Source organism: Candoia aspera, chromosome 13 (assembly GCF_035149785.1).
Source record: "Candoia aspera isolate rCanAsp1 chromosome 13, rCanAsp1.hap2, whole genome shotgun sequence".
In the NCBI taxonomy this organism is placed as follows: Eukaryota; Metazoa; Chordata; class Lepidosauria; order Squamata; family Boidae; genus Candoia; species Candoia aspera.
This window is the reverse complement of record NC_086165.1, coordinates 3278218-3304312: the sequence shown is the minus strand read 5'-3', so window position 1 is coordinate 3304312 and position 26095 is coordinate 3278218. Positions and strand designations below refer to the sequence as shown.

The 26095-nt window shown below is 43.2% G+C and overlaps 1 protein-coding gene across 1 annotated transcript in view; it reads right to left on the bottom strand.

Annotated features, from left to right (window-relative positions):
- The window catches only part of THSD4 (thrombospondin type 1 domain containing 4), a 175048-nt gene that overhangs the window by 89641 nt on the left and 59312 nt on the right, over positions 1-26095 (bottom strand). Inside the window, exon 5 of the mRNA XM_063314027.1 lies at positions 22214-22350. Within this exon, the coding sequence (XP_063170097.1) occupies positions 22214-22350 (137 nt within the window). The remainder of the gene's footprint in view (positions 1-22213; positions 22351-26095) is intronic.

Genomic DNA, 26095 nt, shown 5'->3' with positions numbered 1-26095 from the left:
CACTGCATTAACAGACTCTTGTAAGACTAAAAGTATTTCTTCCCTCCTTTCCTTCTACCCTCCTGAAAACTAGGGAAGGTCCCTTCTGAAATGTTTCCCTCCCTCCTTCTGTGGGCTAAGACACCTTTTACATCCCGCTCTCCCTCTCCTCTCCCAAGGTCATTCCCCCAGGTGCCCAGCAAGATTGTGACTGACCATCAAATTGCTTACCACAATTTCCTTCCATTTGGGGTTTGAAAATCAAGAACTCATGGGATCATAGAACTCATGGGATCATAGAAATCAAGAGCTCATTCCGATGGGCACCCCAGTCCAAGAACTATGAAAACCTAAAACCTCAAAAGATTAGCTTTGGCCAACTGCACAACATCCCACCCATCCATGGTTTTCTCAGGTGCTGAAAATAATTCTCTAAAAAAAATGCCCCTCCCTGCAAAGAAATGCTCTCTTCCTGCAAAGAGCATTTCAAAGGCCATTGGGGACTTGGATCAATTTACAATATTTTTCCAAAACTAAAGTAATCTAAACGGACCAAACTATCCTCCACTGTATAATTATGTCATCTGTCTCCAAAATGTTGTTGATAATGTGCTGGAGAGCCAGTTTTCCACCAGGCTGGAAACCAGGAGGCCATGAGTTCAGACCGGTGGTCCAGTCTGCGGCTCTTCCTTCTGTCTCCCAAGGTCATTCCCCCAGACCATTACAGTTGCCAATCCTAGGAAGATGAAGGCCAGGGCCAGCCACTTCCAAAAATCTTGTCAAGAAGACTGCAGGGACTAGTCCAGGCAGTTGCCCAGAGTCACCCCAAAAAAAGGCAAGATAAGGAGGAACTGTGGCAGAATGAGACAGAGACAAAGAAATGTGTTGGTCCTGAAAGAATTACAACGTTGTGTTCCTAACTGGGTGGGCATGGTCTAATGAAATTCAGGTTGGTTTAGAATAAGCCAAGTTGCCTCTCAGTGAACAGTTACTACACGTATGGGCCAACTTAACTTTTAAAAATATGATTTATTGTCACAATTGAGAACTCCCAGCCTAGTACAGAGCAAAATACAGGAAAAGGAAAGGAAGGGGGGGGGGGACTCTAATTCAGCAGTTTTCTTAAGACTGGAAACTTAAACTGGCGTTGTATCTTTATCCAAGGGAAAAATATTACCTGACTTTTATTATAATTAAAGCCTTAAATTGAAAGAAAACATATATAAAAACTGAGGTCATTCTACTGGGGAAAAAAGGAGATTTGCAAGTGAAGGAGGCACTTTTTGGTTACACCCTCTGCTCCTTAGGAGACCACCCAAGGAAACGAGGGGAAAAAACTTTGCAATTTTATCTTCAAAGAAATTCCTTAGATAAATAAATAGTGTGAAAAGGGAGTAATGTGTCCTTTCCCCCCCTATTTTACAGAATGTATTTACTGGAATCGGAAAGTAAATGTTTCAGTGTGAGCCATCAACACAGAATTCCTGTAATAATGGCACACACTCCCATCTCAGGTAGGAATTAAGATAGAAACATCAAACTATTTCCCCAAAGCTCAGAAATTTAGACGGACCCTTGTTGCACGCCAGTGTCCTTGCATAGAGGTCCCTGAAACAATCCGAATTCCACTTGAGACAAATCCATTTTAAGTCCATTCTCTGCCGGTTTCACATGAAAACTACACTGTTTTAAAATAGGGAAAAAATGAATGTATTGCAAGGAACAGCTTTCTTTAATAGTAAGCCATTCTGGAGGAACTTGTCTAATATTACACACTTCTGCATAGCGCTGTAATGCAGGGTTTCTCAACCAGGTTGCGTGGAACCCTGGGATTCCATGAGGGATCACTAGGGGTTCCTTGGGAGATCACAATTTATTTAAAAAAATATTTCAAATTCAGGCAACTTCACATGAAAGAGGTAGGTTTCCTTCTTTATTTTTAGTTTAAGAACCTTGTTAGTGCATCTATACAGGCCTACCCATGAAATGAATATCATGATTTTGTAACTTCTGGCCTATCTTTGACCCCTAATGTGCAGGGGCTCCCCAAGGCCTGGAACATATTTCAAGGGTTCTTCCAGGGTCAAAAGGAAAGTTCATTAACATATGGATTTTTTATTCATGTTTTGAGCTATGAGGTCCATTACAAAATTCAGGAAAGTGAACCACCCAAAAGATTACTTCAAAGATTAATTCAAGAATTACAAATGAACAAGAACTTGAAATGAAGAGCAAATTTTTTGTTGGTCCTCTAACCTTTTTCTTTTCCTTTCTCTTTTTCCCTTCTTACTTGTTCCCAGTGTGGTAAGATGGATGATTCTCCTGTCCATACAAAATACTTTCTATACTGTCTTGAATCCCCTGTGTCTACACCAAAATGTTGACAATGGGAATCATTTAATTCTGAAATCATTCTCTGTCCTCCTTCCACCACTGCTCACCAAACTGCACTGCTGTGCGCCTCCTACCTCATATGAACATTGGTATTCGTGTCTCCAACTTCCTATCTCATTGTTCTTTCTGATTTTCCTGCTGCTTAGCTCAAGCTCTATCTACAGCTTTCATAATTTTCCTAACAAATAGTTTTCAATACAATGAGGCTTCCCAAAGGATTGTTATTGGGACAGATTCAACCCACGCGGTAAAGATTCTTCATTTCCTCCTCTTCGCTGGAGAGAGCTGCACCTGACCTATGTCTTCAGCTAAGTAGCTGGTCTGGTCAAAAAGTGTCCCAAAGCTGCTTGAAAAACAATTTTTTTGGGGAAAAAACAAACGCCAGTACTTTGGAATCATTTTAAGATACAGCCGTTTAAAACCTGGAGGATATTTCATTAGCAACTCTGTGACATCAGCAAATGAAGATGACATTTCCTGAAGGGGAGCCGTAATCTACAGTTAAATTTCTCAGCAACCACCTTGCATTAAAAAAAAAAAAAAAAAAATCAGTATCTAAAGAGACTCCCTGCTGTACTTCATATTGTTGGCCTTTTCTTCCCCACTGAACTAGGTACTATAGAGATATTTTTTGAGGTTTGGGAAGAAACAAGGATTGCCTAGGGATGAGAGAGATTATTTGTCCTGCCATGACAAGGACTGAAAATTTCCTCCTCCTCCTCCTCCTCCTCCCTTCTTTTTTCCTCTCCCCCTCCTCCTTCCCTTCCCTCTTTCCTCCTCTCCTTCTCCTTCTCCTTCTCCTTGTCCCCTTCCCTCTTTCTTCTTCTCCTCTCCTCCTTCTTCTCCTTCCCTTCCCCTTTCTTCCTCTCCTCTTCTTCCTCCTTCCCTTCCCTCTTTCTCCTTCTCCTTCGCCTTCTCCTCCTTCTCTTTCTCTTCTTCCCCTTCCCCTCTTTCTTCCTCTCCTTCTCCTCTGTCTCCTTCTCCTCATCCATCTCTGAGAGGAGGCCATGTCCCTAAGCCAACATGCCCCCAGGAAAGGCACATCACAAGGCTGTGTCATTCTCACTGAAGCAGATCAGAGGCCCCTTCAAAGAGGCCTCTCCTCCTGGCTGGGATGTGAGAGAGGAGAAGAAACGCCTCTTCAGATATGTTTAATTTTCTTTCTTTTCTTCCCTCACAAACGGCTGTAACTTTTAAAATAATAATATTGCAGCAGCACTCTTGGGTCCAACTAATTTTTTAAGCTTTCTCAAAGAGAGATTCCCTCCTGGCTGAGATGTAAGGGAGAAGGCATAAATACCCCTTCAAAATATTTATTGTGGTTTTTTCCCCCTCCCCACCCCTTTTTTTAATGTAAGGAACTGCACCTTTAAAACAATATTGCTTTAAGGTTCTAGGGTTGGATTAAAAATGAGAAAAGGCTTTCCAAAGAGACCTTCCCTCCTGTCTGAGGTGCAAAAAGGTCAAATGCCTCTTCAAGGAGACTGGACCTTCATATCTTTCATTTTCTTTTTCAAGCTGCAGCACTTTTAAAAATAAAACAAAAAGGCAACAGGGCAGCTTCCCGTTTTAACTGACTGAAATAGCCCTAACCCTATTGGATTACCCTCAAAGAGCTCACCAGGGCTGCACTGCCAAGGCATACATCTTTACACAGAATGGGACTTGGCTGAACACATCAACCTGGAGTTCTCCCTCAAGGCACCAATGACCAGCCTCAAATGGTCCTACTTTGGACATGTGATGTGAAGACCCAGCTCTCTGGAGAAGGCTCTGATGCTGGGAAAGGTGGAAGGAAAGAGAAGAAGAGGACCACCAGCAGCAAGGTGGAGGGACTCAGTTACAGTGGCCATGAGTGCACCGTTGGGAGAGCTGAAGGACCAGGTTGGGGACAGATTGTCATGGAGAATAATCTATCTATGTAGTCACCAGACTCAGCACCAACGTGGAGACACCTAATCCATCCATCCTTCAATCATGCATCAATTTTCCCGTTTAGTTGGGTTTGACAGCCACTCTTGTCAAACTCAATGTCCTCCTCTCTGTCTGCTAACCTGCCCCTTTCAGCTGGCAACACTGGGAATGAACCCAGTGCTCTTCACTGAGCCACGGGTGCACCAAGGGAACAAAGAAATTTTGAAGCATCCCATGTTTGCCATTTCTCTGAAAAAAGGGCCATTCTTCCCAGGAAAGTGAAGCTACTGGACACCTGCTACATGGAGACAAAGCATTTCGTTCCACCCGAGACCCCTCTGCATGGACCTACAGTGCTACGACGTTCCCACACATCATCCCCTCATGCTACGGCGCTTAGCTACAACTCATCCTGGCTAATGAAACTTCAAATTGCCCCATCCGTGAATGAAATACATTCAGATAATTAGTTACTTCTCAACCTGAACAATTCCAGTCAAAACTCTTTGAATGAGAGAGTCTGCCCGCAAAGAAAAGACTTCTTCTTTGGTCTCCCAAGTCTGATGTCAAGGCTCCCAAGAGCTCCTGCTACATCACAGATTTCATGAGGCCAGCTTTTCATTTTTAGCAGACACGCAAACTCCTTGACCTCAACCGATTCGAGCGGAGACAAACTTGGGCTGAATGGCCCTGCTGCATTCCTCTTCTGGCATAATTTGTGAAAAGGTCCCTCCTTCGCTGCGGAGACATCTCAATGAAGTACAGCAGCTGCTAACAAATCCATCGAAGAAGACGCATGCTAATCATAGAATAATTAAGCCATGTTTGTTTTCCCACACACACTTAGAAAGGCAGACAATCAACCCACGGCCTCCTATAACAAGCTCAGCTTTGCAGTCTCCCTGTCTGGCTTGGAATCTTTCTGCTAGCGCATTGTTGTTCCGGCGTTTGCATTCATACTGTGTGTCCAACAAATCATATCTTCAAACACTTCCGAGGAGCAAGGATTTCCGACAGCCAGCGAGCGACGATCTTTCCCATGCAAATCATCCCTTTCAAAGCCAGAAATGGGGGGGGGGGGGATAGGCCCATCTTTTTCCTCCAGGATTAGAATGGGTGGGAGAGACTTTGAAAAGGTAATGTCACTAGAAAACTAAGATATTCCTTCCTTTGTTGTTTGGTAGGTCGAAAACATGTCGCTGGACAGAAAACAAAGCATCCATTATGACTACTCTTCCCCTGGATTTCTTTCATTTTAATCGTCTTTTTTATTCATCTGCTAGTTTTCAAGCAGACAGAGTTGTAAGGCCTTACGGCAGCAGAAATTCCAAATTCCAGGAACATAATCATTGCTAAAACTTCAGCTATCCCAATTTATTTCAGGGAATTCTTTAAGAACAATGTGCAGCCAACTTTGCTCCTGTAACTCTTTGCTTTCCTGGGTATAACCCCCCCCCTAATATTTCCAAAAGTTGTTAGTGTGTGTATGTGTGTGTGTGTGTGTGTGTATGACAGATGAAGGAAATTGCTATGATAACATGTGGTTTGTTGGGTTTTGGCTTAGCACATTGCGCAAACTGTTATTGCAGCTTGTAAACCATAGTTTATTGTTTAGGGCACTGGCTCACCAATTGGGAATACTCACCTGCAAAATATTAAAAAAAAACTATGGCTCAGATATAATTCACAACCCAGCTCCAAATTTACAGGTAGTCCTCGTTTAGCGACTATTCGGAGGTACGACATGTATGAAAAAGTCACTTTGCGACCAATCCTCGCACTGACAACCTTCGCAGGCCTGTAAAGCAAAGAAAAGCTGAAGCCAGACTGTAAGCACAGTCACGGTTTCACTTGGTGACTGCTTTGCTTAACGACCAAGCGCCCAGTTCCAGCTGTGGTCGCTAAACGAGGACTACCTGTAAAACGCGTTTCTGCCATTCAAAAGCAGTTTGCTCTTTTTCTTCACCATCTTCAACTTTCTTTCCTCATCAATACACAAAGTTTCCTTGGTTGTTGCACTGCAAATTCCCCAATCTGCTAGAGGCAGGAGAGTGCCTCTGCTCAACACTTTTAATGCAGAAAATCAGCTTTTCCCTACAGTTAAATGGACCAGTTTGGATTGGTTGGGATCCAGCTCTGGAGTAAACTATACCCTGTTCAGAAAACTGAAAATAGTCACGTCTGCCGACCGAAAGTCCATTAAGGCTGCGACTCTTCGAAGGAGTGTTTGTATTTAAGAAAGTCCCCTCAGTTTCATCTCACAATGGCAGCTCAATGGTCAAATTGTTTAGCGATGGCAAACTGCATTTTGTGCAGCCCAGAAGCGTCACCTTTCATTTCTGAGTCAGGAGCATGCGGAGCACAGAAGATACGAAAGAAAAAACTCCAACTTTTTTTTTTCTTTCACAGTTCACAGCAAGTTTCTAGCACTTAAGAATTAGAAGATGTGCTAAGAAGCATCTGGCCTCAGACACCAAAGGAGAAAGTAACAACTCCAGTGTCGGAAACAGAGGGTTTTGTTTTGGTTTTTTAATCCTGTGTAGCCTGAATTCATATTTTAGCTCTTCCAGTTTACTCCAAAATTCAGCAGCTGGAGGTGAAACCATTATATGTCCCGTAATTAGATGCTGAACTTCACCACCCCCTTATTAAGTGAATGGCCTAATTTATATGCAGGGAAAAGTTATTCTATCCCCTTTTAAATTTTTTATTGTAACGTTGGCAGGCAGCCACATGGTGTCTTAAGAATAAAAAATTTGAAAAACCGTAGCCCTTCCCGAAGCACGTGCTGTGAGAAACCCAGACATTTGCTTGGCTGCGGAGGAAGATGGCATAAAACCGCTTTCTTGTTAAAAAGCAACCAAGAGCTCTTTTTGGTAGAGCTATGTTTTAATTGAACATCTTCATTCTGAAGGGCATACAACTCGCCACCTCTTTAAAAGAACCACTCTTAAAATAATTTGAGAAAGGCTTCCGGCAATATTTGTGAGCGAGTGTCCTAAATCCCACCAACAGCTTCAGATGGATAACACTGTTTTCAATTAACATCCAAGGCAAGAAGAGAGAACAGGGTTGGGCAACTGGTGGCCTGGAGCTGAGTGGTTGCTGAGTCTCCCTCCCCTCCTCTTCTTCTCCTTTTTCTCCCTCTCCTTCTCTTTCTCCTTCTTCTTCTACTCTTTCTTCCCTTCCCTCTTTCCTCCTCCTCCTCCTCCTCTTTCTCTTTCTCCTTCTCCCTCTTCCTTCCCTTCCCTTCCCTCCTTCTCCTTCTTCTCCTCTTCCTTCCCTTCCCTCCTTCTCCTTCTCCTCTTCCTTCCCTTCCCTTCCCTTTTCACATCCCCAACCCTTCTGATTACAATTGCCAAAAAAGGTGACATCACTTCTGGCCTTTTTGTGGTAAACACACAAAAAACGAAGAAAAAGTCCAGAACTTCCATTTCCCCAAATCCCAAGAAATAAACCAGAAGATCCTGTTCGCATCCACATATGTGATATAACGTCAACTCTTTGCATCACTGACATAGCAGCCAGGGGCATCCTTGGGGTGGGGAAGGGTCAAGATGGGAGCCATGTGTTCAAAACCCTGCCCCTTTCACGGAGATTTTGGACAAAAGAGTTAATCAAGATCACTGAAACTTCCCAGTGCTTTCTGGGCATCTCCCAGCTCTCTCATCTTCTGGGTTTCAACGAGTTAAAATCAAACTTAAAACCATTCAGCTGCTTGGGTTTGAAAAAGGGAGATGGCAGAAGGAAAGAATGAACTATTTATGGGAAAAATAGATAGAGTTTTAAGTTTGGACATGTTTGCTTATTCCAGAGATGACTCCCCCCTTTTCATTTTAGCAGAACTAACCGAGTGATGCAGAGTTGAGGTCATGTCCCCAAAGAAACATACAGGGACAAGGATTTCATCCTGAGGGAGGAGAACAATGGAATTGACCAGGAGTTCTTATCCTTCTAGCTCACTCCATGAATATATTCATTTCAAAGAATGAATGAATGAATGAATGAATGAATGAATGAATGAATGAATGTTCATTCTTTGAAAGGAGAAGAATGTCAGCTGAGGTGGCTGACCTTAGGAAATCCTACCAGTGGCTGGAAAGGGAAGGACTAACAGACAGCACTGAGGCACTGATCATAGCAGGCACTAAGCCCCAGAGCCACAGAAATGGGGGTCTACCACACTAGACAGGACCCTAGGTGCAGACTGTGCAGGGAGGCCTCAGAGGCAGTCCAACACACAGTGGCAGCATACATTGAACGGCACAACCCAGTAGGTTGTACCCATTGGGTACAGGAACATCTGCGCAGCGTATGGGCTAGACCCTGCCAAGTCCAGATGGGAGACTCCACAGAAGGTCATGGAGAATAACAGGGCTAAGATCCTGGGGGACTTCCAGATCCAAATGGACGTACTGGTCAATCAACCAGACATCGTGGTAGTAGACAAGGGCCAGAAGACAGTGGTGGTGATAGATGTAGTGGTGCCAAGGGACAGCAATTATAGAAAGGATGTGTGGAACTGCGAATCCAACTGCAGAAGAACCACTGTGTGCTCTGTGTCACCCAGAAGACCCTGGTAAGAGAGGGCCAGATGCACAACCACATGGAAACATGCATGGAAACATGAAACTTCAAAGATCTGGACAAGCTGGGGTCAAAATCATTGATGAGTGCTGACTTGGCCAAGGAAAGGGAGATCTCTCCCTGAAAAGCAAAATGCTATTAAACAAACTATCTCAAAGTTGCAAAGAAGCTGTCCTAGATTATAATGGGAGCAGACTCAGAAAATAAACACCTTGGATTCTTATAACACTGTCTGACTGTCAAGGAGCTCCTCCTGAAGAGAAGCAGATGCAAGTCCACAAGTTGTTATGAAATGACCTGGGTGACCTTGGGCAGATCATTGTCTTCCGATGCATTCTAGTCTAGACTGGTGGTGGGGGAAAATCCTGCTTTCCCAGGAGTGGTGCAAAGGAATTAGACAACCGTTGTTTCTTTGTACTGAAGTTAAATACAGAAAATGCAGAAAAGAACGTTCCCATCAGGGTGAAAAGAGGCCACCAGGTGCTGCTTTGGCAAATACGGATTGTTTGAGATAAATAAAATCAGATCCTATTTTTAAACTGCCTCCTAGAACACAGTCCCTGATTTTATTAGAAAAAAAGTGCCAGCTGACAGGTTATTAATACTGGGCTCCAGGATGCATTTAGACTTATTTTCACAAGGGATGCTCAGGAGATGCACATGTCCTCCCTGCAGTTCTTCAAATGTGTTAATATGGTTTAATGGCCCATGTAACGTGGAAAACATCAAACCTTTCCCCCTTTTTTTTATGATTGGAACGATCATCACCCCATTCTCGTGAAGGGAGCAAGCTTTTTTCCTTTTATTTAAAGCTGCAAGCAGTTTTGCAATCAAAAATTTGACCCAAGGAAGAGCAGAAACAGAGTTACAGAAGGATGGAGGGCAGACCGTCAGCCATGGGCTGCAGACTCCCCGCCCCCAACATTCACAAACTCCACCAGCGACATTTGATGGTGTGATTTTTAGATGGTTTTTAACAACGTAAGGAACAAAATGGATGTGCCAAGACAGACTGAACATACCTTTACAAAAAAACCAGAAGAAGCCAAACTGCAGGGGTAACTCCTGTTCTATTGTGTCCCCCCCGCACCCCCACCCCAGCCACTACAAAGTCAAAGCCTTTGGAAAGATACATATTTTTGTTCTGGGCAGGCTCAATTGCATATTTGAATTATTCTCACTTTCCAGACAACCTTGTTCTTTCTGCTCAACAGCCAAGGAATACTTGTTGACCTTCTCATTTTCCTGACCCAATCCCACCCACCCCTGTCTAAAAGGTTGGTGCCAAATCCTTGTTTGTCTAGACTCTCTCCTATGTAAAACTCTATATGCTTTACATCCATGCTGCGAATGGGACATTATTTTAATGTTTGCACATGTTCTCCATTTCTCATTTGGCATTGGAACCAAAACATTGTATGCATTGCCTAGAAGCCAAACTTCACATAAGGTATCTATTCTAAAAATGGACAACCTGAGGAAATGGTCCCACAGCAACGTGACAAATATTAAATATTCCACCCAAGGGTTTGTGTTCCTTGATCCAAGATGGTTTCATTTTCCCCTGAGCAGGTCCATATTGACAACCATGAGAGGAATTCAATTTCTCTGCACTCCAACCCTCAGAACCAAAAAAAACTCACAAAAGAACTGAAAAAGCACCTTCTTAAAGATGTATCCAGCACCTCTGTCTCAGTCGGATCCATTCTGTGCTGTTCGGTTGGAGCAGAGAAGCTGTGTTAAAATTTAAGAGAACACGGGTGTTTCCAACTTGGCTAAACTTCCTCACAAAGAGATTTGCTGCAGGTCTCACAAAGATGCAGTGGAAAGCTAGGCAGATCTGAAAGGGACATATGGCGGACCACAGAAGTGCTGAGTCATTTGGATGTTTTGATGGTACAGTAGATAATCAAGGCATCACCGAGAGGGGAGATGCTAATTAAAAAGAAAAATGGTGGCATGGAGCAGAAGTTAGCACTTTTCTTCTGAAGAAAATGCAAGGCAGGTGAGGGAGAAGGCTTGGTAGAACATGAGGAGAATCTGTCCTCAGGGTGATGGAGGAAAGTCAAGTTAGAAGAAGATCTCAGGTGTCTTTGCCTGGGACTTGGAAAGTGGTCAAAGGGATGTACCTGTCCTGGGCTAAGCTCATCTTTCTCTTAAGAGCTTTTACAGCCAACCGTCAGAAAAGAGGGATTATGAAACCATTTGTCCATCCACCTTCTTGAGGTGAAACCATTTGTCCATCTAAAGCTAAATTTCAGTTGCAGGTTACTGAGAATAAAGTCGTATTTTTTTTCCCATCCCAGTTCACAGACTCCCTGAAATCTGTCCATAAACCCCAAGGGACCCATGGGATTTGTGGACCCCATATTAAGATGACTGTTCTAGAGCCATTTGAAGAGGACAGCCCCAGGATTGGAGCCCAGCTGCTAATCTGGTGTTTGGCAGATTAGTCCACATGTACAAATTCACATGTGGCATTCAGTTCCATCAAATTTTTCTGACAGATTGATTTTTATACTGGAAAACCCACATCCCCTGTGGATTTTCCAGTATAAAAAAACAAAACAGCCTCCACATTTATTTCTTAATTTATTGTGGTGCAGCTTCCCAAAAGGTACATTGTTTCATATATATTTTAGAGCGGTGCCTAGACAGAATCCACACATTATTACTTCTATGTGCTACAACAGACTTTGTTTCAATGACTGTGATTTTTGACTGATACGTTTTTCACTGCCAACGGTCACTCAGCCTGTTTCTGGACTTTTAACCACGAAAACCTTAAGGATGAGAGCAGACTCTGGCAAAAGAATTCTTAGAAAAAAGTCCTATGCAACATTTTTTTTCCTTCACTGTTCAGACCTGTAGTTTGAAAGACTCCAATGTGATTTTGGTTTCAGGGAGCACCATGCGTTCTTGCGAATCACAATAGGTATTATTCAGGATTCATTTATTAGGGAAATGTTAACTGCGTCTTCACAGTCTTGTGGAGGTAGCTGTGGGGGAAGTGTTTAGAAATAACTGGTCAGACAATGATTATTACGAAAAGAATCTCACCTCCAAAGAAATTGCTTGCACTGTGTGCCCTAGAAGAAACATGTATTTTCAATTTGGCTTCCAGCTATTTACTAAGTTTTCTACTACAATGATTTCTGCTCTTTAGTTCTAACTAACTAAGTTTATGTAATGAATCATTTCGAAGGGGGGCAATTAATTGCTTCTAATTACCATCATTTTGTACTGAATTCATTATTGTGGAATGCAATAAATTATTGGTAAATCTGCCAGGGATGTTAACATGATGTTCTGTCTGTCTATCTTTCTTGAATCCTTTTGTGTGTGTTGTTGTGCAAATCAGTCAGAGGTAGAAAACCTAGTGATTTTGAGCATTCTGATACAGGATTCTTTATGTAGTGGGCAGTTTCAGGGATAGTGCTGAAAGATTTCATCACCACGGGGAGAAGAATGACATTTTCATGCTGTCTTTATACTAATGGAGATACATGTTGGCAGGAAAATGCTAGACTTCGTCAAGAGCTACACAGACTAAGGACACAGTCATCAACACACATTGGATTGTGCAGTTGATTCTTTGTTTGTTCTTCATGGAGAGCAGCCATGAGCAATAGGCTACACACCTTGGGTTCTCCACAGGTGTGCCCAGCTGGAATGCCAGATCCTCCCCATGAATACATGTGGTAGGAAAGGCAAGGATGTTGGGTGGGCAGGGAGGCAGAAGCAGCTTCCAACATGCATGGAGGAAGATTCACACAACCAATCTCTCACTAGGCTCTTGTGATCTTCAGTTAAATGCTGCATCTTAAAACTGCATTTCATATTAGCAGATTTGGATGCTGCTCCCTTCCAGATGTTCTCCACGCTCTTTCAGTCACAATTATCTATTGGATTTAGTTGCTGCTGCTTTGCCTTCTGCCCTGGGGAATTTCACTTGCCCTCTCTTAGTGTGAGAAAATCAAGCATACCTTATTAAAATTGGAACATAGTCTAAATCAGGGTTTCTCAACCAGGGTTCCTTGGATCCCTAGGGTTCCGCGAAAGGTCACTAGGGGTTCCCTGGGAGATCACGATTTATTTTTAAAAATATTTCAGATTCACCTTAAACAGGCAAGTTTCATTCTTTATTTTCAGTTTAAGAACACTATTAATGCATCTATACAGGCCTACCCATGAAACCAATATAATGATTTTGTAACCCCTGGCCTAGATAAACAGAGGCTCTCCCAAGATGCATTCAAGTGCTAAAAGTTTGGGTTTCAGCTTTGTTCCTTAATAGGATATTTTTGTTCCTAATTAACAGACACTCTATAATGTACAGGGGTCACAGAGACAACGGCCCCAACCCTACCCATTCTAATCACTTAAAAGAGAGGAACAGGATTCCCTTTAGCCTCACTGAGTTTTGCTGAGTCAGAAAGACAAAATGACTGGTCAGAGAAGCCAAAAGCACGGGCTGATGTCAGAAACGGGGTTTGAGGAATGCAGCATGGAAAATCCAGATAGCTGCAGCTTCCTGGAAAGCAGAATGCATGTGACTAGTTTTACTCCTTTCCTCCTCCATCTCAGGGTACAGAATTGGTTAATTTCTAATCTATCTGTAAAGCTAAAGTAAGCGGGAAAGGAGCATGCTAAAGATTTCTATCCAGCATGCTCTTAATAACACACCCGCACCCACACACCCAGCAGAGGTTCATGTCAACATTACTTATGTACTTACCAAATTTGTACCCACGCACCCCCAGCAAAGACAGCCCGAATTAACTTAATGCTTGGTTTTAGTTGGAAACATACATTTGGAACAAATGGGGAAGAAATAGAGGAAGGTGAGAGTTTTCTACTAAGACGGTAGTAAAACATTGTTGCGTGTATTCCATGTAAAATATGAATGGGAAGCGGCCATTAAATCATCAGGTCAAAAGAAGAAGAATGCAGGCATGCAACCAAGAGAGACAGAGGAAGAGAGATAAACACATCGTATTCCATACTGGAGAATGCTACATCCATCCAACAGAGTTCGGAACCCAGGTGTTGAAAAACGGTGCATCACAATATCACGACCAGGAAGAGTGACCCAGTTGGCAGGATCTGCTAACCAAGCATAATTTATTTGGCTCTGCATTGTGGGAATCTGGCCTTCCTCATTCATAAACCAAGCTTAGGACATGCTCAGCTTCTGCCATTTGCCATCACACCTTCCACATTTGCAATTGCACCTCTACACTTTTTCTTAAATCGGCACCGCAGCTTGTCATCCGTGATTGCGAGCGGGCACCTCAAACCAAAGCAATTCCGCAGCGCATGGAAGAAAAGACTTGTGACACGGGCTTTGTGTTGTAGGCATCCGGCCTTCCTCATTCATAAACCAAGCTTCTTGGTACGTGGTGCAACTTGGTACATGGTGCAACTTGGTACATGGTGCAAATGCAACTGTAGTGCTTTCTCGGTAACCTATGATGAAACCAACTAGCGCATGTAAAACCTGCCAATGCATTGTCGTCTATGCTGTTCACACCTGCTGATGCATTCTTCTTTACAATGTTATGAGTGGCTGGCTCTTGACAGAATGGAGAAGACTTCATGCAGAGGAAAGAATTTCCCTTCCAACATCATAACTGAGCTCATACTTCCCCAGGTCCTAACCCTAATCGTACCCCTAAACCCCTGTTTATAATTCCCCAAGGATGGTGGCAGGAAGAGGAAAGAAAGTAGGATTGAAAGCAGATCTTGGAGATGGATTTTGCAGAAGCCACTGATAGATGCCTTATGGCAGTGTTTCTCAACCTTGGTCACTTGAAGAGGTGTGGACTTCAACTCCCAGAATTCCCCAGCCAGCCTTGCTGGCTGGGGAATTCTGGGAATTGAAGTCCACACCTCTTCAAGTGGCCAAGGCTGGGAAACACTGCCTTATGGTGACCTTCCTAGAGTTTGTCCACCTTCAAATCAAGTTTTTCTTCTTTTTTTCACAGTGTGTCTCTTGCAAGGAAGACCACGTAAAGCTACTGTGGGAGCGTCTCTCATTGAGCTTCTGACATTGGCAGTAACTCAGCTGCTGTTTAGGGCATGTTTTTACACTCAGCTGATCTAATGCTGAAAGAACTGAGCTGCAAGGAAGGCTCATCAGGCTGCGAGAAAGGAATTGCTTTCCTTCTGCGCCAGCCCCAAATTAAGGAACCCTCTACGTTGCCCCCACTCCCCCTCGGTGGCTTTCCAACACATCTTTTTCATTTAGCCAGCTCCATTGTTTTCGGGGATTTCCTTATTGTTGTGAACCTTTCGCAGGGATTTCACTGCTGAGCCGTTATATTTTCCTACGGTTTGACTGGGATCTTCGTTTTGCACGCTACCCCAGTGGCATTTCAGGAGGAAGGAGGGCATAAAAATACCAGCCACGAATAACAGGACGTGTTAGGCCTTCGCAGAAAGGGTTTTCCACTCTCCGATTGCACCAAGGACTCGGCGCTTGAAATTAGCACTGGGAAAAGAAAGAGGAAGCTGTCCCTATGGGCAACCCACCTGTCCAAGTATTTATGCGTAGCTCCACCATAGACTAAACTGAGCTAGAGGAAAGCAGATGAGAAGGGAAACATCTCCGCTAGACTCCAAAGAACAAAACTGTGTTGTTGTAGGACTCATCAGTGCGCCCTCTCTTCTTTGCCATCTCTAGTTTCCAGAAGCTTGCCAACTTGCTGCTCTCCTCCCCGTGCCCTGGCACTCTCTTGAGAAGAAGGAGACAGAGATGGCCAGGCAAATCTTTTCCATTCAAAGTCTAACCGAGAGCAGATCTTGGGTGGGAGCCCATCCTTGCCTTGCACATGCTTCCAATTTATACCACACAGGAGTCTGTAAAAACTGCAGCCAAGCCGAATTAAAATAAAATACTGCCCAGCAGCAATTGGGACTGTCAGCTTGGAAGGTCCGGCCCAACAGCTTACCCCCCAGCCATTTTTCTCATCCTACGAAGGCAGGGACCTGGCGTGGGAGATGTTGGCTCTCCGTGTTCCTCAACCCCAAGCGTCAAGCGGGGTGTGTGGTCAAGAGAATTTGAAAGGGGGAATGGTTAGGGAAGAATGCTTTATGGGACCTTGTGTTCTGTGGGAGGCTAGCTGAAAAGGGGGATTTGTCTGCAAGGCGGTGTATAATGTCTCTGCCCGGTCAGATATTCTGTTCCATCACGGCGTCCCAGCTGAGTTTGCTCCAAGGCTACAATTCTGCGTGTGTTGAGTCATTTGCTGACTCTCCACCTGATCTTTTGGCCCCAAAATTTCCCACAGCAAGGCCTACCTATTGTAGAGGGCAGAGGGATTGGCCTTGAAGGACCAAGGCAACCACCAGATAAATGGGGCCTGAGCCCAGGTCAAGAAAGTAACTTAGAAAACTTCTCAAACAAGACGCTGCCTAATTCACACAGAGCTGAAGGAAGCGATGCGGAGGCACATTCTGTTCCTATAGCTGTTACAGTAAAGATAGTCCTGACCCACATGGCATTGGTTTCTTAGTTTGGTCTACCTTATAGGGCTGACACCTACATGTCAAAAGAAAAACTGAGCCCATGCTTCAGCAACATCAGAACCTTTCAATTCTCCATCTCTTCCACATCAATCCATACCACGTGGAGTCATGAAAACGCATTCATGGCCCTTCTATCTTTCCATCTCTCTATCAGTTAGATTTCTAAGGCTGCCCACCAGCTAAACAGTTCTGGGCAGCGTACAAGAAGGTGAGAGGCATCAAGAGAAGATAGCTAAAGAGATAATCAAGAGAATTATATCAGTGGGGCCTGTCGGCAACCCCATCTGTTAATCTATGGGTCTTCAAGAGGTGGCATCAAAAGTGAGAAATTACTTTGTTTGTTTGTTTAATTTTTGCAACCGCCCATCTCCCCCCAAAGGGGAGACTCTGGGTGGTTTACAGCAAGAAAGAGTATTTGTGTTTCCTGTTTATTCTGCCACGCTGTCATGCCTGTTCCACATGAGAGGCGACATCTCTACCTACCTGATAAGGTGTTCACTGCTATTAATGTACACAAACACTAACAGTTATTTCCAGGGGATTTAAAAGTCAACATGTTACGCTTTTAATGGAATATAACGTTTCCTTTTGCAACCGCACAAACTGCTGCATTTTCCACCAGAATTGTGGGCGCCTCTGTCTGAGGTGTAATTATGACCGGGCATAAATGTTGCAGAACTGCAAATTCAATAATGCTTACAAGTTCCCCTTTATACTGAAACCTGAGTTTATTTGACCACACGGGAGGTCAAGTTTCAAAGCAGTAAAAAAAACAAAACGCAAAACCTGAGCACTGTTTGTTCAATAGCATTACCTACCCGGCCACAAAGAAGTATTCATTCGGTAAAACAGCCTGAAATGTTTTCAAATTAAAAGAAAGAACACAATTCCTTTAAAAAGACGGCCTCTGCGGGAACACACAGCCGGCTTTAATATGACTGGAATCACAACCTTCATTTCTCACCATTTCACCATTTATGATACTTACCTTCTCAAGCAAAAAAAAAAATGTAGCCTTCTTATAAGGACAGGTATTGGCAAGGTAGAGCCATTTTCTTTTGAAAACAACAACAACAGTACAGCTTGCAACCTTTCCTCTGCCCAGTAAACTACTCTATCTACAACTATTACAAGATTCTTAAGAAGTAGTCCTCACTTAACAACCACAACTGGGACCTGAATTTCAGTTGCTAAGCGAAGCAGTCATTAAGTGAATCTGACCCAATTTTACAACCTTTTTTGTGGCGGTCATTAAGCAAATCACTGTGGGCATTAAGCAAACCACTTGGTCGTTAAGCAAATCACATGGTTCCCCATTGATTTTGCTTTCCAGAAGCTGGCCAGGAAGGTTGAAAATGGCGATCACGTGACCATGGGATGCTGCGACGGTCATAAATGCAAACCAGTTGCCAAGCACCCAAATCGTGATCACGTGAACGCAGGGAGGCTGCAATGGTCGTAAGTGTGAGGACCAGTTGTAAGTCAGTTTTTTCAGCACTGTCGTAAGTCTGAACCATCACTAAACAAATGGTTGTTAAGCAAGGACTGCCTGTATATCTTCATTTCTATGAAGGGTCTTCTGGGCTTGAGAGTGTCTATGGTCTTGCCTCCCTTGGATTTTGAATTATGGTGGACCGTGTGTTTGGGTTTCTTTCCCCCATTTCTTCAGATAATTTGATGAGTGCCCTAATTTAGGTTTAGGATGAGGCACACAGGTCCCTTCCCTCGTGACTGGGTTGGGGCACCATCACAGAAGTGGCTTCTCCACCAGGGATGCTGGTGCACCTGCCTTCCCATTCCCTGAGGCCCTTGTTTGTGAAAATTAAAGGTCTGCCAGCAAGAAGATCCACTCTGCTTTAGAAAAGACACATTTAACGAAATATGGGGGGCAATAGTGTTGCTTGTGGACCACCCAACAGAGAAAACAACCGACGGTTTTCTTGTTTCCAAATCAGTGGCAGAATAAGACGATCACTCTGGGGTGTGGATCCTGGTCAAGGACACAGAACGAGAGTGAGATTTCTTAAGGGAGGGCAGCCTTCCCCCTGGAGAAATGCCTTTAAAGGGAACAGAAACTTCCGCAACACTGCATTATTTTGAGTCTGGCGCCACCGTGTGGTTCAGCATCTAAGCGTCTGAGCAGTCCTGTATAATTACGCAGAACACATGCCTTCTTTTCTTTTCTTTTTTTCCCTAATAAGAAAGGGTCGACTTTAGCACAATCTCACAGATGTCACCTCTTCGGTGGCTGAATTAACCTGAATTTAGTCTAGGTCAATAGTTTATTTACATAATGTTCATTATTTCTTACATCTTGCTCTCTGCTTCCCCAGGAACTTCAAATCAACGGTCCTTGTACGATCCTTGGTGGCATAACAGGACCATGACAAACCTCCCACCAGATGGCACTGAAAGCCTATTAAGCTCACTGGTGGAACGTAGGTCTTCTAGACAATTTTCAAAGTCCACAAAGCCAAGGACCATAACTTCCTTCTTTGCAAACTCAAGGGAAATTATGCCCAAATAAAGAGATCCAGCAACTTCTGCCAATTCACTCCATTCACTCCATGTCCCTCCGTAGTCCCTTATATCATACTGCAGGTCCGTTTCAAATGGGCCTTTTCAAGAAAATGTTATTTTATTGAGTGGAATCCACTCATACCTGGGAGGAGCCAACCCATTCGTTTTCACACCATGCTCAGAGGCAACCAACCACTTCCATCAGCTTTGTAATTGTATTAAGAATATTTGTTCTTCATGGCAGTTATTTAGAATTTAATCAACTGTTTTCTCACCATAGTATGAAGAAACTCATATTTTGGCTTCTTGAAAGCAACAGCTAGATGGAAAACACAGCAAGCCTTTGTACACCAAGCTTTGCATATCTGCCCAGAGCAATGTGAAAATGGTCAGAAAGTTCTAAAGGTTGCAGTTTATATATTTAGTTTTATATTTCAAATTTCATCACCACCCATCTTGCATGAAGCGACTCTGGCTGGTTTACAATAAAACTAAACATAAATACGGATTAAAATACACTAAAAAGCCATACTTGTTAACTATAAACTGTAAACTATAAAATATCAAATCAGTTGGTTTAGCAGAAGCAAATCCAGGGCCCTCAAAATTCCCCACCATATCACCCTTCCCAGAATAAGCATTAAGAAGCTTGCCTTTGAGAAAAGAAAGGAAATCTCAGCGATTATGTCAAGAAAGGACGAAGAAATAACAAAGGAAAGCTTGTCGCAGTGTCATTCCCTAATCCCGTTGCATTCGTCAAAGGATGCCAAGCGGAATCCACAAATGCTCAAGGATGTACCAGGTGTCAGACGCAACTGGCCATAAATGCAACAGTGAAGACAAAAATTCATCAGAATATGATAGGAAATGTTTGCACACTCTAGACCCACAGAACTTCTTCCAGATCCTAATGATGGAATTCATATTCTCATATTGCTTCTCTGAGTTGGTTTAAAAAATGGGGAAGGTCAAGGAAAGATTCTCCTTCCCATTTGCAAGTGGAGATAAATGCCAAATATGATTCCTCCGGGCACTAAAGGACAGCTACCAATGTAGAAAGAATTGCAGTATAAAATCTTGCAATCAAGATTTTGAGAGAGCTAGTTTGGCCTAGTGGTGAAAGTGCTGGGTTAGAAACCAGGAGGCTGTGAGTTCAAGTCCCACCTTAGGCATGAAAGCCGGCTGGGTGACCTTGGGCCAGTCACTCTCACCAACTCACCTCACAGGGTTGTTGTGGGGAAAAACTGGAGGAGAAAGGAGTATTAGGCATGTTCACCACCTTGAGTTATTTATAAAAATAAAAATAATAAGGCCGGGATAGAATGAATAAATAAATAAAATCAAGTTCCTGGAAAACTTTCTGAAAAGCAAGCAGCAGCAACAATCTAGAAGAGAGTCCTCAGGGAGGCAAATTTGTTTCATCCAACGGGTGTTCAACTGGCATTCCAAATCTAAGAGGTGCAGATCAACGGCATGTCATTTTTTGTTCTAAAACAGTCTACTGAACACTGAAATCATCTCAGTCAAAGAACAAGTTCCGCTAATCAAGTGGAAACAGCCTCAGTGAGTTTACATGACAACTCCCATTTTTTTCATCCCATAACGTATCCCTTCCATAAGGAATTACAGTACAGTAGAATATTTGTTCAACTTCCTGTCCAATTCTTCTCACTGCCTGTCCCTCAACTGGAAATGCCATGAATCTCAAAACTTTACCACCCATCTACGGTCTTTCCTTCAAGAAAAGGATGAAATCCCACATGGGCAATGCAGTGTCCAAAGAGAGAATCATGGGTAGAGTGGAGAAATTCAGGCCACGTGAAAACAGATGCAATCTACTTTTTGCTTAAGTCAACACACTCCAAAGGTTTCTTACCCAACGGTTGCAGGACAAAACCACAGAAGAAGAAAGCAGAGTAGTGCCTACTCCACCTCTGGTTTCAGCACATTGATCGTTAAGTTGGATCAGTGCCTAATTTCTCCGTGAATCACACACAGCTCAGTCTATATGCATAATGCCTCCATTGCAGTCTTAAAAGGAAACCCCTCCTGGACATTAAAAGCTTTCTTTTTCACATACTGACCACAGACAGAACTGAATACATATCTGCATGCAAAATCAAGTTTGCTTTCAAGAACCTCCTTCTCGTTTCTCAAAGTGAGAGGCCACACCCTACAGAGGCATGGCATCGATAAGGTGAAGAGAGGCATTTTTCATGCTCTCTACGAAGTTAGAAGTCAAGGTTATCCCTTGAAACGATATGCAGGGAAATTCAGGGGTAACAGAAGGAAATACGTATCTATGCAGTCTGAGTGTGGGATTTACTACCAGCAGTTGTGGTGATGGCAGCCAAGGGGACAGGACATGTTCATGGTATAAACGACTGTGAATATTTGTGGTTGTTGACCACTTCCACACTGGTTGCTGGAAATCAACCAGGAAGAGGGACTTGCACCCTTTGGTCCACACTGAAAAGTTTCCCAAATGCACCCAGTTGGGCCCTGAAGGCTGGACTTGATAGGTCAAGAGCCTTAGGCAGACTCAGGGCTTTCCTTGTGCTCAAAGATTTGAAGCCTAAATGTTATCCAGGAGTGTTATCTGCAGAGAGGAGGCCAAAATGTCTATTTTCTCCAGCGCTCTGACTTCGTATAAACAAACACGTGAAGAAGATCTGTAAATAAGAGTGTTAAAAGGGTGTGTGATCGTTTATGCACACAAACATGTTTCCTTGGTTTCACAGCACAACCTCTATATGTATATTCTGACATAAATCCAACTGAGACTTACTCTCAGATATGCAAGTAATGATTATAGGCTAACTTCCTGTCCATGTTGGTATCGTCTCCTCCAGCAAGTGTTTCCTATGTGCACTATGGCCATATTGTGAAGTTGGCCTCTGGGCATTACATGTACTTCGTCTGGATCAAAACATCAGCCGTCTTCTGGCCTTCAGCTTTATATCAAAAGATGCCTTAATAAATAATCTGAACGCCAGCCATATCTCTCATCTACAAAGACCATTCAAACTTTCAGCTACGCTTTGCATGGTTAAAAATAACTTCCAAGAACTTGTCTGATACTCTCCAGATGTGGGCAAGCAAGAGGACAGAAGAGAAAGCTAGACTTACAGAAAAAGATTGTGTTTATCTATAAAAAGAAATCCAAAGAAATATGCAGAATATATTTAGATTCCTGTTGTTTTCTTCTTCTTCTTCTTCTGGTTATATAAAGCCGCAGCAATCACATTGAAGGGGAAACATTTAATCTCAAGGCTGGCGGCGTTCTTACCTTGCATTGCCCCGACACGCAGATGGAGGTTCCGTTGTGATCGCACGGCGTCCCATCAATGACCTTCTCGGCCTGCCTCACGTAGAATCGATAGCCCACTGCTCGGCAGTTAAGTTCACACTTCTGACTGCCCTTCACTGAAAGGAAGGCAGAAAGGGTTAAAGTAGGACAAGATGCAAACACAAATACTTTCCAAAATCCTCTCAGTGTTGTTTAATTGGGCCAGCCCTACCGTTAGCAGAATGAAGTGCTTGTACCAGGTGGCAAATGATTTTTTAGGAGGAAACATCCAGGACCAGGATCTATGCAAGGGCTTAACTTGGACATCAGATCAAATGCAGTTCAATCAGATCTCCCAACAGAATCAACTCTGCATTGGAGCAATGATTCAGATTAAATAAACAAATCAAACTGGATATATTCAAATTGAAAAGGTTTTCCAAGGCACGTCTGCTGATAACGCTGCCCGGGAACAAACCATGTTTCTCTCCTGCCCCACAATCTATTATTTTGGCAACTCTGGAGACAGGGAACCATCTTCCTTTGCTTCTGGGCACCCTATGTCAGATGACTACAGCCTGGGATCCTTCGGATTGTTGGACCACAATCTCCATACTCTCTTGCCACTGGCCACGCTGGATGGAATTTATGGGAATTGAACTCCAAGACATCTGGAGGACTCCAAGTTGTCCTATCTATCCCTGACCCATCAGGATCAAGCTAGTCCTATAAAATGCTGTCTTGAAATTTCTTGAAACAAACCATGAACATGTTGGCAGGGTGCCTGGCTGGTTCACTCCCATAGTATCTCCCTCTTCCAGTTCTCCAGTACTTGCAAATCCTCTTCCTTTCACTTCCTCCCAAGCCCAAACTAGTAGTGGTGACATCTCTTATTTCTCTCTTTCCTTTAAGTTTTAGAAACAGCTGGATGGGTTCTGGAGCAAAGTGGTGGAAATATCTCTTTTCTTCACCAGGAGCCTCATACTGTGGAAGAGGGAGGTAAGGAGAGGGGAGGATGGGAGCACTATTGATTTTTTAAAAAAAATAGCTAGCAGAGACATGGAGAGGGCACTCTCTGGACTGAGGGAGTCTGGACTGCATCTTGAAAGCCAGGTTTTGTGGCATCCTTGTCAAGTATCATAAGGGGTATGAAATAGAAAGTGATCCATCTGATCCACATACCAAGCAAGTGAAACTCTTCCTGATGTCAATGCTCCCAGCACAACCCAGATATTTTCCGTTAGGTTCTAATTTTTCTCCAAATCAAAACTGAACATGAGATCTGTCTGTTTTGGGCTGTGTTTGCATTACGTGCTGGCTCAGGAGATTGCAGGATTTAAAGAGAGAGAGAGAGAGAGAGGAAGGAACAAGGGAATCTGGTCCTCACCAGAACCTGCCTGGAAGCAGCCCGGCTACTGCTTGGCCACGTTCCTTCATGGGCTCATTTGCAACCACATAGTGGTCAGGATTTGAATGATGGAAGAAATGACAAAGAGTCAAAGAGGTTAAATGGCTCTGTAATCCCATATTACCAATTTTATATCTACTACTAACAATATAAACAGCCAATAGTTGTTTAAACGCAAAGGATGAGGACATCTGATTTTGCTTGATTTCACTTTTTTTCTTTCCAAATTTCAGTGCACTACCTCCTGCTCTTGCATGTTAAATTTCTGGCCATGTATATGCTCCTGTTTTCTTAATATGCAAGTTCTATGTTTTGTAATCAATTTCTTTCCTTGATTTTTTGTGTAGGAAGCTTTCTTGGAAAGCTCAGCTCTGTGCTAACCCCAAAACCATCATCGTCATCATTCTTATTAAAGAAGGTCTGCAAACACACATTCCTCCCAAATATAGTTTTGAGATATCTTGAGATGGATTCTAGCACATGCAATGAGGAACATGCTCGTTCTCACCAAGCTGAATTCACTTTTGGCAGTTGACCCTTCTTCTCTTGGCCAGAAACCCAGGCTGGATTAATTTTACAACCTTTGAAGCAATGAAGTTGGATGAGGGATGACTGTTATCTATTCCTAAATTCCATTTCAATGCTGCCAATTTAATTAAGGAGTTCTAATTTTAAAAACACATTTTTCCATATCTGTTCAGAATCTCTTCAAGGGCTGCTTTTGCTACAAATTCTAGTTAAACCTAACAACCGATTGCTCCCAGGGCCTTCTCCCTACCATCAGGAGGGGTTGGACCATTTCCCATCGTGGAATAAAGAGAGAGGAATCCAGACAAAATGAGGGACATCCCCCCAGCTATTCCTTCCTGCAGATATCACACTTTTACTGTTCTTTTTCCCCGAAGATTACAACAGAACCATCTTCCATGTCATGGGGCTATGATGCTCTAGAGCAGGGTTTCTCAAACTTGGCAACTTTAAGATGTGTGGACTTCAACTCCCAGAATTCCCCAGCCAGCATGAATTTCTTGTTCAGGTATTGCATTATACTTCCTTCTGTCTTATTCGAAAATAGGCGCTTCGAGTCATAGAAGTGTTGGGTTGGAAGGGAACTTGGAGGGAACTTCAGTCCAACCTCCTGCCCCGGATAGGAGTTCTCAGGCCATCCCAGAGAATGGTTGTCCAACCTTTACTTCAAAACCTCCAATTATTTTTATCTATCCATCTATCATCTCTCTCTCTCTCTCTCTCTGGAGTCCTGAGTGCTCTCTGAGCCTTGTTGTTTTCTTGCAGACGTTTCATTGCCAGACTAGGCAGCATCTTCAGTGCGAGAATTCCCTTCGATTGGTATCTATCTATCTCTCTGTCCCTATCTCCATCTCAATCTCCATCTCCGTCTCCGTCTCCGTCTCTCTCTCTCTCTCTATCTCTATCTTTATTTCTATCTTTATCTCTATCCATCTATCTATCTCTATATCTATCTATCTATCTATCTATCTATCTATCTATCTATCTATCTATCTATCTATCACTTGATTTAAACAAATGAAAGCAGTTGTGTGTTGGCCAATGAGGAAAAAACAGATGTGAATCAACAAGATAATGTTCAGTCTCATCCACCATGAATAGCCTTCAACCAAAAACTAGCTAATGGAGAACAGTATATTCCTCCACTCTGGGATGGTTATCTTCTTCCACCAAGTAAGGGAGTGGTAAGGGACAGCACCCTAGTCAGGCAGCCAAATCAATCCTGGTGATCAATGGGGCGACTGATGTCACAGCCAGATCAACCTCACATCCAATGTCCAAGCTGCTTAAAGAATAAAATTAGAGGTGTCCGAGTTGAGGAATACAGATACTTCTCAAGCAAATACTACAAGGCGTGGCCACCCCCCTTCCAGTGGGATGGGCAGTCTGGCCCTTGGCCTAATAGCAAATCTACTTTTGAAGACTCTGCAAACACCAGCAGATCCCATCCCTGAAACTGGCAACTTGGAGAGAGACAACGGAGTCAGAAAAAAGGAGGAAGCTATCATTGAGTGAGATGAAGTTTTTATGGCCAGTTTTGGCTTTGGGCCTACCCATTCCACCCCTATCCTCAAAAGATTACCCTGGAAGAAATCTAGTCCTTGATATAAAAATGCTATTTAGCCCTGTCTTGCATGGAAATCATGAGTTAACCTATCACTTAAGAGCTCCATTCTCTTCTTCGGGAATTTTCTGAGCCAATAGCTCCTCATATGCCTTGTCTTCAATCTGTCTCTTCAGATGACATTGGATGGAATATTGAATCGTGTTTCACCAATCACTGACCCTTTCTAATCTCCTTTGGCTTAGTATATCTGCAGTGCTTACTCTGGTTTCTCTGCAGGTCATATAAATCTTCATCATCTTTGGGAAAGTCCTCCTGATTTGCTCAGGGTGAAAGGCTGACATTTCTCTACCCTTAACCCATCATTCATTCCAAACACATG